Genomic DNA, 18969 nt, shown 5'->3' on the forward strand with positions numbered 1-18969 from the left:
AAAATGATCACATGATGACTCATACACACAGTGATGTAAATAGATTTGTAACTCGGGCTTTGGACCAGACTCATGCTCCACTGTATTAACGCTTTGAATGGCCCTGCGTTTAATAAAACTAGTAAAATAAACCTTTGAAACTAGCCAGTGACCATGTACAGCATATACTACTGTACCCAATTTATTATATATTTTAGGAGTCTGTCCATTTTGTACCGACTCCACCAAAATGGACACCGACTCCACCAAAATGGACACCAACTCCACGACTCCCACTCCACAGCCCTGCTTTAAATGCAGTATCTTAAGTGTTTCACCCTTAAGGACCAGGCTATTTTGGCCCATTTAAAGCGGCTCTGTAGGATTTCACATTCTTATACCTGATGAGGTTGGTGTTCTTACTTTAAAAAAAGAATGATACAACCATTCTCACTTGGATTTTCAAAGTATTCCCTCCTAATTTTACGATGAACATTTTCTGAAGCCAGCTCTAACAAAGGCTGTACAATAACAGGTCAAGAGTAAGTTAATCTTAAAAGGGGGTCCACTATTAGACAACCCTGCTTCTTACTAGCTCCAGTGTATAGCCTAAAATAAACTCTATACTTGGCTCTCGGACAAGTGACGTTCCTCCTTTCTCAGTTCTGTGCCTTCTGCCCATATCCTGACATAGGTCTTGTGGCTGATGATCGGCTGCAGCCTTCACTATTCCATCAGAGCGGAACCAGTTTTGATTAAGTCAACATTGATTGATTATGTCCGAATACTCTTGGGAGACACAGTTCTGATATTGGAGTAACGGTTCCCACCTAGGAGCTAAGTATACAATTTATTTTATGCTGCACACTGGGGCTTTTCGAAGAGCTTGTTACCTCTTTTAAAGGGGTACTCTGGTGCCACTCACTTCCACATTTGAGATGAGTGGTGCCAATAAAGTGACGACCCCTATTTACATATACGATACCTGCTGACCTTACATACATCTCAGCAGGTATGTGGATTTGTATTGTCCCCGGCACCACTTGATATAAAAACTAGCAGAATGCCTCTTTAAAATAATAATTTAAAAATCATGTTACTTGGCCGGAGAGATTTCAGAGAAGCTGCACAAATATTATTTACACCTATAGCCACATGAAGACGGCGCTGACCCTTGCACTGCTGACAGACGGCAGCACACAGGAGATCTTCAGAAGATGTTCCTGGTTGATTAGGAACATCTTTAAGTTTTCATAACCTTCAGTTACCTGATAAATTCTCTGTCATTCTGGTGATTGATTGATGCCCTTTCATGAACAATGGGTCTTGTGAAAAGAGAATAATTTCCACAATGGCAAATTCTGAGTTAACTTATAAAGAAACAAGTAATGGCACATAAATGACAAATGAGCGTTCAAAGGAATGCTTGTTTCTGATTATTTATATAAAAAGAACCCGGCACTCAACTTTAGGTGGATCTCTTTTGATTTTATTAACAAAAGAGAAGCTAAACGTTTCGGCCTGGCTTGGTCTTCTTCAGTAACGTGCTGCCTGTTGTAGCAGTGATAGGTGGTGCAGTAATGATCTGCCAGTGCTTATGATCAGTAGGAAGATATTTCCTGGCTCACAGGATCCGTTTGTGGCTGGGTCAGAAAGACCGTGCGCTGCCTGTGGAGAGCCGTGGAGTAAGTATGTCCTGGCGACGCGGTGTCCACCGCTTGTCTCTGTGGACACCGCGTCGCCAGGACATACTTACTCCACGGCTCTCCACAGGCAGCGCACGGTCTTTCTGACCCAGCCACAAACGGATCCTGTGAGCCAGGAAATATCTTCCTACTGATCATAAGCACTGGCAGATCATTACTGCACCACCTATCACTGCTACAACAGGCAGCACGTTACTGAAGAAGGCCAAGCCAGGCCGAAACGTTTAGCTTCTCTTTTGTTAATAAAATCAAAAGAGATCCACCTAAAGTTGAGTGCCGGGTTCTTTTTATATTTACGTCAGGTGTGGGATCCTACCCGGGCACCCTCACAGGGTAGTGCATACGGTTCTTCCTCTATACATGTTTCTGATTATTGTCCCATGTGAACGTGCAAGTGGTTATGTGACTAATGAGCAAAATGATTGTTTGGCGAGTGAATAGATCGTTTATATCTGCATAAAAAAATCATTATCAGTAGTACTTTTCCCGTTGTAAACTGAGGATGTGCTACTGATGATGCTGCTTACCGGGCAGAAGGAGGGTTCTCCAGTCTGAAATGAAGTCCCTTTGTGACTGCAGACTGCCGAATTGTGATGGTGTGCAATGCGCACTCTCACGACTCCCCTGAATTCTCCGGGCAAGTGGGCAATCACATAGCCACATGTATGCAATTTTCATACTTGTGGTCACGTACCAACTTGTCTCGTCCAATTTCTTAAATTCGCTTCTATTGAGAGAAGCAAATGACAGTCTAGTCAGCAGTGATGGCTCCTATGCAAATCGCATATGTCGGGTCACGATTCTGCAGTCAAACAGAGTGACTGCAGACTTCTCATTTCAGTCTGGAAAACCTCTATCTAACCTACAATCGTTCCATGATATATCTCTATATTCTGTAATTTCTGGATGGCCTGTCTAGGCTGCCCAGTAAAGGAGCACCGATCAACTTGTAACTAGGCCAAAATCAGCACATCTAAATTACCAATAGATATATGAAAAAGCAGCAGAGAGTGAAGCAACACAGTGAGAATGGATAACAGAACTGAGACGGTGTTTCTTCACAGGTAATCATAAAAACACCAAACAACATAAAGTTGCACAGTAGTGTTGCTCATGATGAATCTGTCATTGTATAGCAGATCTTGTTCTTGCCCTGTGTGCTGCTCCCTTGGTATGTGCACCCGCTCCCTCACCCATCACCCCCTTCACTGTACACGGTGTCCCAATTAGATGTATTGGCAGCCATACTACTGTCACCGCCCAGCACTTCCTACACGGATCACCAGCTCTCTGTACTCCTGATGCTAATAACTCCCAGGAATCGTGCCATTAAGGGCGTTAGACCTGCTAACAGTGCCGTGTGTCTGCTGTCTGTAAACCTGTTACTGTCTCCTGGCCAGTGGCAGTGTGGGGCATTTCTTGTACGGCTCTGTGGCTCCACTCTCATCTTCTGCTCAGTGTTCAGTCTCATGTGTACATATACATACGAGGCTGATTTTAAAGAGGGAAAATGCACATTCGGGCATCGATGATGCTTATGGAGGTGTTACTGCAACCTCTGCCTATAACCATTTTATTTTTTCATTACTTTAGCAGTGTTAGAGCTTATACTTTGAGGGATGAGATGTAACAATTTAGGGAAACCTATAGTTTAGTTACGTTATATTCATATTTTGGGACAAATAGGGGTGTAGTAACTTTCCATGGGTTAGTAGAAATATGGTGAGGCAAAATATAATTTGTTTTTGTACATTTTTTTTTTTATTGAAAAATGTGTATAGACCTTTTTTTTTCCCCTGCATTTTCTACACCTTACTGGAGTACAATAGCAGTCAGTAAATTCCTGTCCCCGTTATTATATGGATGATTCTGCTTAACTGGAGTATCCACACTGTTATATACTTACCATAGATCATTAAAATAAGATTAGGGGGGGGCAAACAACCAGTCCCCCTCACGATCAGCTGTTATCACCTCTGGCAGCCCAGATGTCACCAGTATATGGCGCAGAACACAGCTCTGTACACTGTGTAGTAGCTGCTGCTGTGGATTGCAGGTCAACCACTCTTCTCTTCAGATGCAGCTCATCTGCATTACCTAACAGCAGCCACTACAGGCTGTACTGAGCTGCGGTATTCTGCTCAATATGCTGTTTACATCTGGCCACCACCAGAAGTAATACCAGATGAGTGGCCAGTTATGGTGGCTTGATGGATGAATGATCTGTAGGAAGGTCAATCTTGTGCAAGCCTAGATAGGTTCATGAGGGTCTTCACCGCCGTTATCTTGATAGTATCAAGTCATCGGGTTGCTGATTTTCCTCATTGCCTTGTTCCTTTTATTGTTCCAACCATGATGTCCTACTCCAGTGATTGCTATCTTCGTATGATGTGTACAAAGTAGGCAAGTCGTAGCTTGGTGATCCTTCGAGGGAAATATTTGGCTCGATTCGTAACGAAATAGTGGGCAACCCTTTTTTTCCTGTCCCAATCTATACAGGAAAGCTATGTTACAAAGAAACAGAATCCCTCTACAAGGGTTGAATATTGCATGATTTGGTCAGTAAAACTCTAGCTTTTTTTTTTTTTTTTTTTTGTACAATGGATATTTTTACTGCAGACTTTTCCTCTTTTGCTACTTTTGGGGTTCATGGGCTGGAACCTGACACCATGGGCACTGTTGGAGCATGAATATCAAGAATTTTTTAGTTTTGTCGTTCTTGTACTGATGATCCATTAATGGAACGTGTCCACATGTCTGTTAAACGCCAACTGTGTTTGAGAGTGAAATAATTTTCAAAGATTTGGATCTTCACTTGGTGTATATTGCCCTTACTTTTGATAGTAAACGCTATTGTACGCAAGCAATTTGTCAGCAAGTCAATGACGCAGACTTCTACATACTTTAACCTTACTGCTATGAGACCTGCTACATGCTCCAGGGTCGGCATATTTTCCTGCATATATACTGCTCTGAGACCTGCTACAGTGTTCCAGCTTTAAAGTGACGCTTTGCTGACCTGTAAGGCACTTGATCTATGTATACTGTATTGTAGCATCACATGGAGAAGTTGGTGCAGTTTGTAGTCAGATTGTAGGGCGGCCTCTGTGCTTTGTGCAGATACAACAAAAGGGACCAGCTGCTCTCTGCTCTCACAAAGTGAAACGTTAGATGTGTGACCATGAATAAGAGGTGATGTCATTAATTGCTGTTTTTCAGTTTTTGCTTTACAGTTGCTGGGAAATTGCAGGTGTACAGTCACTTGACTGCTAGTTATGTATGGGTTTTTTTTTTTTAGTAATTCTGCAATCCTCATTGTATACCACAGTAATATGTGGTTTACTAACTGATGCCTATCTGGTTACACAGGATCATCCTTCTTCTGGAGAGGACATGGAGATTTCAGATGATGAAATGAACACTTCACCCATCACTAGTGGAGAATGTGCCAAATCTATTGTCATAAATTCAGCAGTAACTCCCGTCATGCCTATTATGCCACCCGGATTTCCCCCTCTACCACCACCTCCCCCACCACCACAGCCTGGGTTTCCCATGCCACCTCCTCTACCTCCGCCTCCTCCACCAACCCACCCCTCAGTCACCGTACCCCCTCCTCCATTACCTGCACCTCCAGGGGTACCTCCACCACATATTTTGCCTCCCCCACCATTCCATCAAGGTATGTTCCCCATGGTTCAAGGCGACATGATGAGTGCTCTTGGGACCCAGTGGAGTGGAATGCCAATGTCCTTTCAGATGCAGACTCAAATGCTCAGCCGCATGATGCAGGGACAAAACTCATATCCTTACCATCATTTCTTGGGGAATTCCATGCAGTTTGGCCAGCATCCTTACCGTCCATTCACCATGTCTGCACATCTCACACGAGGGCAGCCTTGGCCTCCTTATCCAAAGTTTGACCCATCTGTGCCACCTCCAGGCTATGAGCCCAAGAAGGAGGATCCACATAAGGCGACAGTGGATGGCGTGCTGTTGGTCATTGTAAAGGAACTTAAAGCCATAATGAAAAGAGATCTTAACCGTAAAATGGTCGAGGTTGTGGCATTCAGGGCATTCGATGAGTGGTGGGATAAAAAAGAGCGTTTAGCGAAGGTAAGTACAGTAGATTTTCCAGCATGCACTAATATAAACAAATTAGGACATTGTATGTGTATCTTTCTAACATTAGCTGAAAAAAAAAATCTTATTTATTTTCACTTTCATTTCTGCTACAGAATCTAATACAACATTTTCTGCTGTACTATTCTTTCTATTTAAATACTAATCTATGCTCAAAAGGAATTTTTCTATAATATTTTCATTGTTGGAATGGTTGGAGCATCCAAATGAAAAAGGATATATGGTATCTAAATATCCAGATATGTCAAATCCAGCAGCAGACTGTTGTCATAGCCTGTAATTTACAGACTGGGGGCTGTTTTTGGAGGACACTGGCTGATAGATTTGCAGCCATGTGTATACTGTGCTCTCTGTACTAATGGGAATAATTCTATTTATGTAAACCTACATTTAATTGTTGTATCCATTATGACTGCATTAGGTGTGATCATTTACCTAAAATAAGTAGCTGCCATATCTCTTTAGTAGCACTTACCAACAAAGTATCAGGCATGTCAAAATTCATAGGTGACTCATTCCAGTTTCTACAATTGCCTCTTCTTTTATAACAGCAATCTCTGACACCAGTAAAATCCGGGGATGGCAAAGATGAAGAGAAACCAAAGCCAAGGGACCAAATAACATCAAGCCTGCTAGAGAGCTGGAACAAGGGAGAGGGGCTGGGCTTTGAAGGCATAGGATTAGGCATTGGTTTGCGTGGTGCAATTCGTCTTCCCTCGTTCAAGGTAACTGAATATTGTAATGTAATGTTTCTGGGCGTTTGTAAAAGCTCGAGAATCAAACTACACATGCTGTGTTTTCAGTTTCTATCCATAGCGATACATAGTTGTTCATGGTACCTGTAGACAAAAAAAATCAAAACATATTTTTAAATAGACTATTTGGAAAGTTACTGTATTTTTCGGACTATAAGACACACCTATATTTTAGAGTAGGAAATTAGGAAAAAAATTTGAGGCAAAAAATGGTCAATTCTGTGCCGTAATATCCCCTATCCTGGCATATATGGTCCCCTCATCCCCATTCTGATACACATGGCTCCCTCATCCCTATCCTGGTATGCATGGCCCCCTCCATCCCTATCCTGGTATGATTGGCACCATCCCGGTCTTGGAATAATTATTCCTAGGTATTTAAAATTAGACACGATCGGTAGTGGGGATAACGTTTCAAGGTGATCTGTTGAAACATGGGAGAGAGGCATTAAGGCGGACTTATCCCAATTGATGTATAGTCCCGAGTGCTTACTAAATCCCTCTATAATGGTGATCACATGTGGTAGGGTCTCCTCTACTTCATCCATAAATATTACCATGTCATCCGCGTATAAACCAATAATATCCGTGCGGTCTGCTATTCTAATACCTCTAATAGCTGGAGTGGATCTCATACGTATTGCTAGTGCTTCAATCGCAAGAGCAAAGAGGGCCGGAGAGGGAGGGCATCCTTGGCGAGTTCCCCTTTTCAAGGAGAATGTTTCAGATATAGAGTTATTAATAATTATCCGGGCTTTTGGTTTCATATATAATGCGCCAATCCATTTTTGAAATTTAGGACCAAATCGGTATCTCTGTAAACATGTAGATAGGAAAGGCCATTCAAGAGAATCAAATGCCTTGGCCGCGTCCAGCGAGGCCATGGCCCACCTATTCTCCAATACCAATGTACTATATTGAGCTATTGACTGAACTCTCCTGATATTAATAGACGTACTTTTACCCGGCATAAATCCAGTCTGGTCTGGGTGTATTATTTCCAATATTACTGTATTTAAAGGGAACCTGTCACCCCCAAAATCGAAGGTGAGCTAAGCCCACCGGCATCAGGGGCTTATCTACAGCATTCTGGAATGCTGTCGATAAGCCCCCGATGTATCCTGAAAGATGAGAAAAAGCCAGAGTGAGTATAATCTAACCTCTTTTTCTCATCTTTCAGGATACATCGGGGGCTTATCTACAGCATTCTAGAATGCTGTAGATAAGCCCCTGATGCTGGTGGGCTTAGCTCACCTTCGATTTTGGGGGTGACAGGTTCCCTTTAACCTAGTGGCCAAAATTTTAGTAAAATTTTTATAATCTACTTTTAATAATGAAATGGGACGATAAGATCCACATTCTAAGGGGTCCTCCCGGTCCTGGTATGATTGGTCCCATCCTTTTTCTTTTATAATTGGCCCCATCATGAAAGATAAAAAAAACATTACACTCACCTACACCGCGGTCCTTTGCAGTGTCCTGCTCCGGTGCCAGCAGCTACTAGCTACTTAATGCTTGTAAGCAGCACATGGCAGGGACTTCATGCGCTGCTCACAAGCAGAGCACAGCTGCCAGAATACTCGCTGAGAGCGGTGAGTATCCATTCCTCTTCAGTAGCGCGCAGTGTCAGCCACCAGCTTCCTGCTGTGGCCAACGGTCACGTGTGCCGATACTTAAGAAAAATGAATATAGTCATTTCTCTTAAGTATCGGCACATGTGACCACTGGCAGAACGTAGTCCTTCATTGCATGCACCCCAGCATTCAGTAGTGAATTGCTGTGTGTGTGCGTGCACAAAGTCTAAGGAGGAATTAAAGGGCTGCCGGTGGCAAAACATGGCCAGTGACCCAAGCACTGCAGTCGCTGGGATTTTGCTCGGATACAACCCTGCTGTAAACAATGATATTGAGTCATAGTACTTGACTAAAAACACTCGTGGTTTACTGAAGATTGCAGCAGTTTTATTCCAAGTGCGGGTGAAGAAGATGTGCAGTAAAACTGCTTTGATTCTCAGTAAATTGCTAGCCTTCCCAGATCTGCTACTAGATGGTTAATCCATGTGCCTTTCTATTAAGGTCAATATGTAGTCTTCACTTGAGCCTCATTTATGTGTATAGATATAATTCCTGGATAATTGGTTTGGACAGTAATTGGGGATGCTTCTACAATTGACTATAATTCTGTAATTTATATTAATTATTACATTATAAATGTAACTTAAAGGTGAAGCGGAAGGAACCTCCAGAATCCGGACTAGAAGGAGAACAGAAAAGGATCCGTGTGACAAAACCAATTGATGAGGAGGATGAAGGTTCGTAATCCCAATTTTATAAGTGTTCTATATTTTTCTTTTTATGGAGCTTGTTGTATTAGCTATATACTTGCCTTTACATTAGTGGTGTAGTGAGCGGCTAATATTAGTTACTATTAAGAAAATTGCTAGCTTGTATCTTTTTCTCCTCTGTTTATCTCTGTAAACTATGAAAGGTTAGCAGTGCTCCTGGTAGATGCACAAAGCATCATAGTCCTTCTAAAATAATCTCCAAAAATGTAATTGTTACACATACCCTGTAATACACAATGCATGGTGTCTGAAGCAATGTAATCAGACTTCTCCCATAGACATCTGCTTCACCCAGACCAGATTACATGTAACAGATTTTCTAACATATATTATGCATAATTTTTTTAATAAGACCACTTTTCTGGTTTCGCTGTATTTATGTCCACTGTATGGGCGAAAGTGTTGGGACACCTACACCTCATACCTGCAAATGCTTTTCTGACACCTTATTGTGAATTCATGGCGATAATATGGAGTTGGTCCCTAGAATATCTTCCACCTTTCTGGGAAGGGTTTCTACCCAATCATTCCTTTATGAACCTGGCTTTGTGCACTGGGGCTCAGTCATGTTGGAAAACATAAGGGCCTTCCCCAAAATGTTCCCATAAAATGTGAAACCTATAATTGTCCAAAAGCTCTTCGTATATTTAAGCGTTGAGATTTCCCTTAACTGAATCTAATAATGGACCTAATCCGACTCCTGAACATCAACCCTATAGCATTATCCCTCATCCACCAAAGTTTACAGTTGGCACAATGCAGTCAGGCAGGTAATGTTCTCCTGACATTCACCAAACCTGAATTCATCCATCAGTTTGCCAGATAAAGTGATAATGTGATTGATTACTCCACCGAACATGTTTCCATTGCTCCAAAGTCCAGTGGCAATGTGACTTGCACCATTCCATTTGACTCTTGGTATTATATTTGGTGATGTAAGGCTTGCATGCTGCTGCTCAGCCATGGAGTGTGGGTGACTTTCTTCTATGCACTATGTTCCGTAACTTTGTCACGGAGTTGCTGTGGTCCCTAAATTCTTCCACCTTTTTATACCGTTTGTTACAGCTGATTCTGTAATATTTTCCGTATATACTCAAGTATAAGCCGAGATTTTCAGCCCAAATTTTTGGGCTGAAAGTGCCCCTCTCGGCTTATACTCGAGTCACGGTCGGCGGGTGAGGGGGAGAGAGCGTGTTGCATACTCACCTAGTCCCGGCGCTCCTGGCGCTCCCCCTGCCCGTCCCACGGTCTTCGGTGCCGCAGCTCGTCCCCTGTTCAGCGGTCACATGGTACCGCTCATTAGAGAAATGAATATGGACTCCACTCCCATAGGGGTGTAGCCGCAAATTCATTCCTCTAATCAGCGGTAACGGTGACCGCTGACAGAGGAAGAGGCTGCGGCACCCGGAGACCAGCTGTCCGGGAGAAGGAGCCAGGGACGCCGGGAGCAGGTAAGTATGTCATATTTACCTGTCCACGTTCCACACGCCGAGCGCCGCTCTGTCTTCGCGTCCTCTTGTTCTGACTGTTCAGGTCAGAGGGCGCGATGACGTACTAGTGTGCGCTCCCCCCTCTGCCTGAACAGTCAGTGCAGAGAGACGCCGGGACGGGACGCTGAGGAACTGCAAGCAAGAGAGGTGAGTATGTGTTTTTTTTTATTGCAGCAGCAGCAGCATTGTATATTGCACAGATTTATGTGGAGCATCTATGGGGCAACTGTGCAGAGCATTATATATATGGCACAGCTTTATGTTGGGCATCTATGGGGCCATAATCAAAGATGCAGAGCATTATATATGGCACAGCTATCTATGGGGCCATAATCAAAGGTGCAGGGCATTATATATGGCACAGCTATCTATGGGGCCATAATCAAAGGTGCAGAGCATTGTATATGGCACAGCTATCTATGGGGCAACTGTGCAGAGCATTATATATATGGCACAGCTTTATGTTGGGCATCTATGGGGCCATAATCAAAGATGCAGAGCATTATATATGGCACAGCTATCTATGGGGCCATAATCAAAGGTGCAGGGCATTATATATGGCACAGCTATCTATGGGGCCATAATCAAAGGTGCAGAGCATTGTATATGGCACAGCTATCTATGGGGCAACTGTGCAGAGCATTATATATATGGCACAGCTTTATGTTGGGCATCTATGGGGCCATAATCAAAGATGCAGAGCATTATATATGGCACAGCTATCTATGGGGCCATAATCAAAGGTGCAGGGCATTATATATGGCACAGCTTTCTATGGGGCCATAATCAAAGGTGCAGAGCATTTTATATGGCACAGCTTTCTATGGAGCATCTATGGGGCCATAATCAAAGGTGCAGAGCATTGTATATGGCACAGCTTTCTATGGAGCATCTATGGGGCCATAATGAACTGTGCAGAGCATTATATATGGGGCAGCTTTATGTGGAGCGTCTATGGGGCCATAATGAACAGTGCAGAGCATTATATGTGACACAGATTTATGTGGAGCATCTATGGGGCCATAATGAACAGTATGGAGCATCTATTTTTAATTTTGAAATTCACCGGTAGCTGCTGCATTTTCCACCCTAGGCTTATACTCGAGTCAATAAGTTTTCCCAGTTTTTTGTGGCAAAATTAGGGGGGTCGGCTTATACTTGAGTATATACGGTATTATGGAAGAAACTTCATGAACTGTTACATCTGTGTCGTCCTCTTACAAGACCTCACTGGTATCGGTGAGCTCTCTAGAAGGAGCCTTCCTTTCATAAATGTTAGTAACAGCAGACTGCATGGTGAGGGGCTGGATTTTCTAAACCAGTGGCAATGACTGACTGATAAACCTGAATTCAGAGATTAACCCCTTCCCGACCTTTGACGCAGCGTATGCATCATGAAAACCTGTGCCAATCCGACCTGTGACGCAGCATATGCGTCATGGTCGGATCGCGCTCCTGCAGGCCGGGTGAAAGGGTTAACTGTAATTTCACCCGACCTGCAGGGACAGGGGGAGTGGTACTTGAGCCCAGGGGGGGTGGCTTCGCCCCCCCGTGGCTGCGATCGCTCTGATTGGCCGTTGAAAGTGACGTTTCACTTTCACTTTCAATCAGAGCGATAGTAATATTTCACCAATGAAAATTGGTGAAATATTACAATCCAGCCATGGCTGATGCTGCAATAGCATCAGCCATGGCTGGAGATCGCGATCTGCCCCCCTCCACCGCCACCGATCTTGTCCCCACGGTCCTCCGTCCTGTAATTGCTGTCCTCCGCTCCCCTCCGTCCTCCTGTCCGCTCCCCCCCGCAGTCCGATCCCTCCCCCGCTGTCCAATCCCCCCCCCCCCCCTCACACTTACCGACCTCCGGTGTCCCTCCCGGTGTCCGTCCGTGTGCTCCATGGGTGCCGCCATCTTCCAAAATGGCGGGCGCATGCGCAGTGCGCCCGCCGAATCTGCCGGCCGGCAGATTCGTTACAGGTACATTTTGATCGCTGTGATAGGTTCTATCACAGCGATCAAAATAAAAAAATAATAAATAAACACACCCCCCCCCCCTTTTTATCACCCCCATAGGTAGGGACAATAATAAAATAAAGAAAATATATTTTTTTTTTTTTTTTTTTTTTACACTAGGGCTAGGGTTAGGGCTAGAACTAGGGTTAGGGTTAGAATTAGGCTATGTGCACACGGTGCGGATTTGGCTGCGGATTGGCTGCTGCAGATTCGTAGCAGTTTCCCATCAGGTTTACAGTACCATGTAAACCTATGGCAAACCAAATCTGCTGTGCCCATGGTGCGAAAAATACCGCGCAGAAACGTTGTGCTGTATTTTCCGCAGCATGTCAATTCTATGTGCGGATTCCGCAGCGTTTTACACCTGTTCCTCAATAGGAATCCGCATGTGAAATCCGCACAAAAAACACTGGAAATCCGCGGTAAATCCGCAGGTAAAACGTAGTGCCTTTTTCCTGCGGATTTTTCAAAAATGGTGGGGAAAAATCTCACACGAATCCGCAACGTGGGCACATAGCCTTAGGGTTAGGGTTGGAATTAGAGTTAGGGTTGGAATTAGGGCTAGGGTTGGAAATAGGGTTAAGATTAGGCTGTGGTTAGGGTTATGGTTAGGGTCAGGGGTGTGTTGGGGATAGGGTTGGGTTAGGGTTGGGATTAGGGTTAGGGGTGTGTTGGGGTTAGGGTTGTGATTAGGGTTATGGCTAGAGTTGGGGTTAGGTGTGTGTATGGGTTAGTGTTGGCGTTAGAATTGAGGGGTTTCCACTGTTTAGGCACATCAGGGGTCTCCAAACGCACCATGGCGCCACCATTGATTCCAGTCAATCTTGTATTCAAAAAGTCAAATGGTGCTCCCTCCCTTCCGAGCACCGACGTGCGCCCAAAATAGTGGTTTACCCCCACATATGGGGTAACAGCATGCTCAGGACAAACTGGGCAACAATTATTGGGGTCCAATTTCTCCTGCTACCCTTGTGAAAATAAAAAATTGCTTGCTAAAACATAATTTTTGAGGAAAGAAAAATTATTTTTTGTTTTCACGGCTCTGCGTTGTAAACTTCTGTGAAGCACTTGGGGGTTCAAAGTGCTCACCACATATCTAGATTAGTTCCTTGGGGGGTCTAGTTTCCACAATGGGGTCACTTGTGGGGGGTTTCTACTGTTTAGGCACATCAGGGGCTCTGCAAACGCAACGTGACGCCTGCAGACCATTCCATCAAGTCTGCATTTCAAAAATCACTACTTCCCTTCCGAGCCCCGTCGTGTGCCAAAACAAAGGTTTACCCCCACATATGGGGTATCAGTGTACTCAAGACAAACTGGGCAACAACGATTGGGGTCCAATTTCTCCTGTTACCCTTGTGAAAATAAAAAATTGCTTGCTAAAACATCATTTTTGAGGAAAGAATAATGATTTTTTATTTTCACAGCTTTGCGTTGTAAACTTCTATGAAACACTTGGGAGTTCAAAGTGCTCACCACATATCTAGATAAGTTCCTTGGGGGGGTCTAGTTTCCAAAATGGGGTCACGTGTGGGGGGTTTCTACTGTTTAGGCACATCAGGGGCTCTGCAAACGCAACATGATGCCCCCAGACCATTCCATCAAAGTCTGCATTTGCAAAAGTCACTACTTCCCTTCCGAGCCCTGACGTGTGCCCAAACAGTGGTTTACCCCCACATATGGGGTATCAGTGTACTCAGGACAAACTGCGCAACAACTTTTGGGGTCCAATTTCTACTGTTACTTTTGTGAAGAAAAAAATTGCGGGCTAAAAAATAATTTTTGAGGAAATAAAAATTATTTTTTATTTTCACGGCTCTGCGTTATAAACTTCTGTGAAGCACTTGGGGGTTTAAAGTGGTCACCGCACATCTATATTAGTTCCTTGGGAGGTCTAGTTTCCAAAATGGGGTCACAAGTGGGGAAGCTCCAATGTTTAGGCACACGGGCTCTCCAAACGCGACATGGTGTCCGCTAACGATTGGAGCTAATTTTTCATTCAAAAAGTCAAATGGCGCTCCTTCCCTTCCGAGCCCTGCCGTGTGCCCAAACAGTGGTTTACCCCCACATGTGAGCTATCAGTGTACTCAGGAGAAATTGCCCAATAAATTTTAGGATCCATTTTATCCTGTTGCCCATGTGAAAATGAACAAATTGAGGCTAAAAGAAATTTTTTGTGAAAAAAAAAAAAAAAGTACTTTTTCATTTTTACGGATCAATTTGTGAAGCACCTTGGGGTTCAAAGTGCTCACTATGCATCTAGATAAGTTCCTTGTGGGGTCTAGTTTCCAAAATGGGGTCACTTGTGGGGGAGCTCCAATGCTTAGGCACACAGGGGCTCTCCAAACGCGACATGGTGTCCGCTAACGATTGGAGCTAATTTTTCATTCAAAAGTCAAATGGTGCTCCTTCCTTTCCGAGCCTTGCCGTGTGCACAAACAGTGGTTTGTGACCACATATGAGGCATCGGTGTACTCAGGAGAAATTGCCCAACAAATTTTAGGATCCATTTTATCCTGTTACGCATGTAAAAATGAAAAAATTGAGGCTAAAAGAAATTTTTTGTGAAAAAAAAAAAAAAAAGAAAAAAAAAAAGACTTTTTCTTTTTAAGGATCAATTTGTGAAGCACCTGGGGGTTCAAAGTGCTCACTATGCATCTAGGTAAGCTCCTTGGGGGGTCTAGTTTCCAAAATGGGGTCACTTGTGGGGGAGCTCCAAAGTTTAGGTACACAGGGGCTCTCCAAACGCGACATGGTGTCCGCTAAAGATTGGAGCCAATTTTTCATTGAAAAAGTCAAATGGCGCTCCTTCCCTTCCGAGCCCTGGTCGTGCGCCCAAACAGTGGTTCCCCCCCACATATGGGGTATCAGTGTACTCAGGACAAATTGTACAATAACTTTTGGGGTCCAGTTTCTCTTTTTACCCTTGGGAAAATAAAAAAATTGTTGCTAAAACATCATTTTTGTGACTAAAAAGTTTAATGTTCATTTTTTCCTTCCATGTTGCTTCTGCTGCTGTGAAGCACATGAAGGGTTAATAAACTTCTTGAATGTGGTTTTGAACTCCTTGATGGGTGCAGTTTTTAGAATGGTGTCACTTTTGGGTATTTTCAGCCATATAGACCCCTCAAACTGACTTCAAATGTGAGGTGGTCCCTAAAAAAAAATGGTTTTGTAAATTTCGTTGTAAAAATGAGAAATCGCTGGTCAAATTTTAACCCTTATAACTTCCAAGCAAAAAAAAAATTTTGTTTCCAAAATTGTGCTGATGTAAAGTAGACATGTGGGAAATGTTATTTATTAATTATTTTGTGTCACATAACTCTCTCATTTAACAGAATAAAAATTCAAAATTGGAAATTTGGCTAAAACGTTGAAAATTTCGCAATTTTCAATTTTTTTTTCACAAATAAACGCAAAAATTATCGACCTAAATTTACCACTAACGTGAAGCCCAATATGTCACGAAAAAACAGTCTCAGAGTCGCTAGGATCCGTTGAAGCGTTCCTGAGTTATTACCTGATAAAGGGACACTGGTCAGAATTTCAAAAAACGGCCAGGTCATTAAGGTCAAAATAGGCTGGGTCATGAAGGGGTTAAGATGTGTGCCCCAACACTTTTGTTAATATAATGCTTGTAGATACATGAATGTTAACAGAAAAATAAATTGAGAATATTATGCTGCTTTCCTCATTGCAGAGTGTGAACGAGAGAAAGATGTTAATTTGGATCCAACAAACAATGACACAGATTCTGTTACTGCTCGGAAAAGGCCAGCCATACCCCTAGACAGTGAGGGGGAAGATGAGGTGGAAAGTGAAGCAGAAGAGCCCTCCGATAAGGAGGACACATCGTCTGAGAAGGATGAGGAACGGGATGATGAATCAGTTAGTGCCCTCTCTAGTAAGGTATGTATTGTCTTCGTACACACTTCTTGATAAATAACTTGAGGGGGTCTTGTGGACATTTGCTGTATTAATCTGTAATTTAGGCTACATTTGCGCTTGGTGTTCTTTCACTCCTGAACCCTGTGGTATTTCCAAGGCTAAAGGTGCAAAGGTTGTTTCTAAAGTCAAGGAATATGGACATAATTCATATTAATCTGAATTCAACATACCAGGCACTAAAATGAAGCAACTGTGGAAACATGCTATTTTTTTTTTTACTTTGCTCCATCCATTGTACATTTATTTCTAAAAAATCTTAACAATAAGACAACCCAACAGAGCAAAGAAGGAGATAATGTTAATGTACAAAGCTGATTGAGACTTGAGTTCTAATATCTGCTATAATGCCTTTCTGAAATACTGACAGGAGCGCCACGATTTAGTATTGTATAGTTGTGATGATTGTCATTTTTCTAGAGTGTTTTTTTTTTTTTTTTTTTAAATGATAAAAAATAACAATTATAGTTTGATTTTAAAGGTCTATGTTGGAAAAACACTTTTATATAATCAAAAGTTATGGGTATAGATCAAGATTTTTAGGTATTCGTAAATTGAATATTTGACTTGTACATCCTTACATTCCTGTCTGTTTTTTAGCATTATGTTGAAGGTGAGGAGGACGATGATGTAGAAACAAGTGAGAAGGAAGAACAAGACTCAGATGAAGGTAATACATTGTAATTGTGTCTTGTTTAATACCAATACGTTTTTTGTCCTTTTATTGCCCATATTTTGCATTATAATCAAACTTTGATGTGTCTAGAGTCAAGAATCCGGATTCTTTGTGATTGTGATGACTACATTTGGTTTTGCTGTTTAAGAGGGTGATGGAGGGGAAGCAGAGAAGGCATAATCTGTGTCTTTTCTGCGTGTTTTTGTGTTCAAGTATAGATCTGTATAATAACTGTGATCTTGTAGGTTGAATAGGGCTTTTTATATGCAGATGTGCAGGGAACACAGAGCCCCTGTTATTTATACGTGACTACATTTATATAGATGTATTATATAAGACCCCATAATTGAGTAGCAGGGGGTTCATAAACCTACAAGTATCAGGATTCGACTTCCTGCATGACAAAAGCATGCCTTGTCTTGCATTTAATACATTTTAGTTTATGCCAAAGGCATGCTTACCCAGAAGTATCCCTGACTGGATGATTGTTCCTTATATCTGGTTGCATAGTTAGTACAGTTGAGAAAGACACATGTCCATAAAGTTCAGCTGAGGGATGGGAAAGGGTAATGGGCAGGGGTATACATCCATAATGCTTGGGACAGTAAAAAAATAAAAAGTCTTTTTAAAACCATTGATGGTTCCTTTTGTGACCAAGAAACTTTGTTTTTGCTTTTTTACTTTCTCCAGATGAAGGGGGTTATCCTTGTGTCTTTTTAGGGGGGTTTACCTGAAACTGCTTTTGACCATATTTTTTGTATGGCCCACGTATGCACTTGTAAAAGTGATCATGTTCTCCTTAGTTGTCTTTTCTCAAGACTAAATAATCTTTCCTTTATAACGAAGATGTTCCATGGCTCTAATCAGTTTTGTGGCTCTTCTCTGTACTTTTTCTTACTCAATGGCTTCCATTCTGTAAACCCATGCCCAGACCAGAAAGTTAAATTAAAAAAAAAATTAGAAAAAAAGGAAAATACATTCAAAACTAGAAATATGGTTGCATGTCAAAAACGAAGCATAACTTTGTGAGCTTTTATTAAAGAGCTCTGAAATAAATCTAAAAATGGATTATCTGTATGCAAGATTTAATATATATCATAGATTTCTAAGGTCATGTTTAAAGCTTTCCAACCAAATTGACTTTTCTGTCTTATATAGATGATGTATCCAGTGTGGCCTCCTCTAAAGCTGAAGTGGATTCCTCTGATGAAAGTGAAGAGTCTTCAGAGTATGAGTCTAGTTCTGAGTCTGATGATGATGATGATGATGAGGAGGAGGACGAAGATGATGAGTCAGATTTTGAGGAAGAGGATATCGATATAGAACTAGATGATGATATGGATGGTGAAGATGATGTTTTCAAAGGTTTTTCTGGGCAGAGTACTCCAACCAAAACGTCTGTGGTAGAAGAGCTAATGGATGATGGTGATGGTGACGCTGTGGAATATCCTGCAGTTTCAGCTTTGGAGGAAACTACAACTATGAATACCAGTGGTTTGGATATCACACTAGTTTATTCCAAAGATATGTTAGAACCAGACACCCCCAGCACAGAACTGCCTGACAGGACAATAGAAGTGGATGAAGGCAAGGATATGGAAAATGCTCCTTCACCATCTAATCAAGGTAACACACGAGACCTTAATATTTAATTTAAGTAAGGTTCATACGGCTGTATTTTACAGTCTGTTTAATAGAGACCTGAACTTGCAACCTCTTAAATGCATATGAGCAGGTAAGTTTGGATCAGGAGACTGGGCATTGCTATCTGTATAAAAAGTACCATCTTTAGTGTCTGGCAGGCTCAGAAAAATACTGACAATCTCTACTATTGTCTTTAAGACAATAGCAAATATTACTTTACAGAAATGTAAATTGAAGTGAGGAAAAGCTATTTGCTAATTTATCAGTCATATTC

The 18969-nt window shown here is 42.3% G+C and overlaps 1 protein-coding gene across 1 annotated transcript in view; it reads left to right on the plus strand.

Annotated features, from left to right (window-relative positions):
* Positions 1-18969, plus strand: part of SETD1B (SET domain containing 1B, histone lysine methyltransferase) — a 56448-nt gene that overhangs the window by 16781 nt on the left and 20698 nt on the right. The window contains exons 7-12 of the mRNA XM_077293116.1: positions 5055-5801; positions 6380-6553; positions 8807-8894; positions 16131-16339; positions 16976-17045; positions 18210-18677. Coding sequence (XP_077149231.1) covers positions 5055-5801; positions 6380-6553; positions 8807-8894; positions 16131-16339; positions 16976-17045; positions 18210-18677 — 1756 coding nt within the window. The remainder of the gene's footprint in view (positions 1-5054; positions 5802-6379; positions 6554-8806; positions 8895-16130; positions 16340-16975; positions 17046-18209; positions 18678-18969) is intronic.

This window comes from Ranitomeya variabilis, chromosome 1, assembly GCF_051348905.1.
Source record: "Ranitomeya variabilis isolate aRanVar5 chromosome 1, aRanVar5.hap1, whole genome shotgun sequence".
NCBI lineage: Eukaryota > Metazoa > Chordata > Amphibia > Anura > Dendrobatidae > Ranitomeya > Ranitomeya variabilis.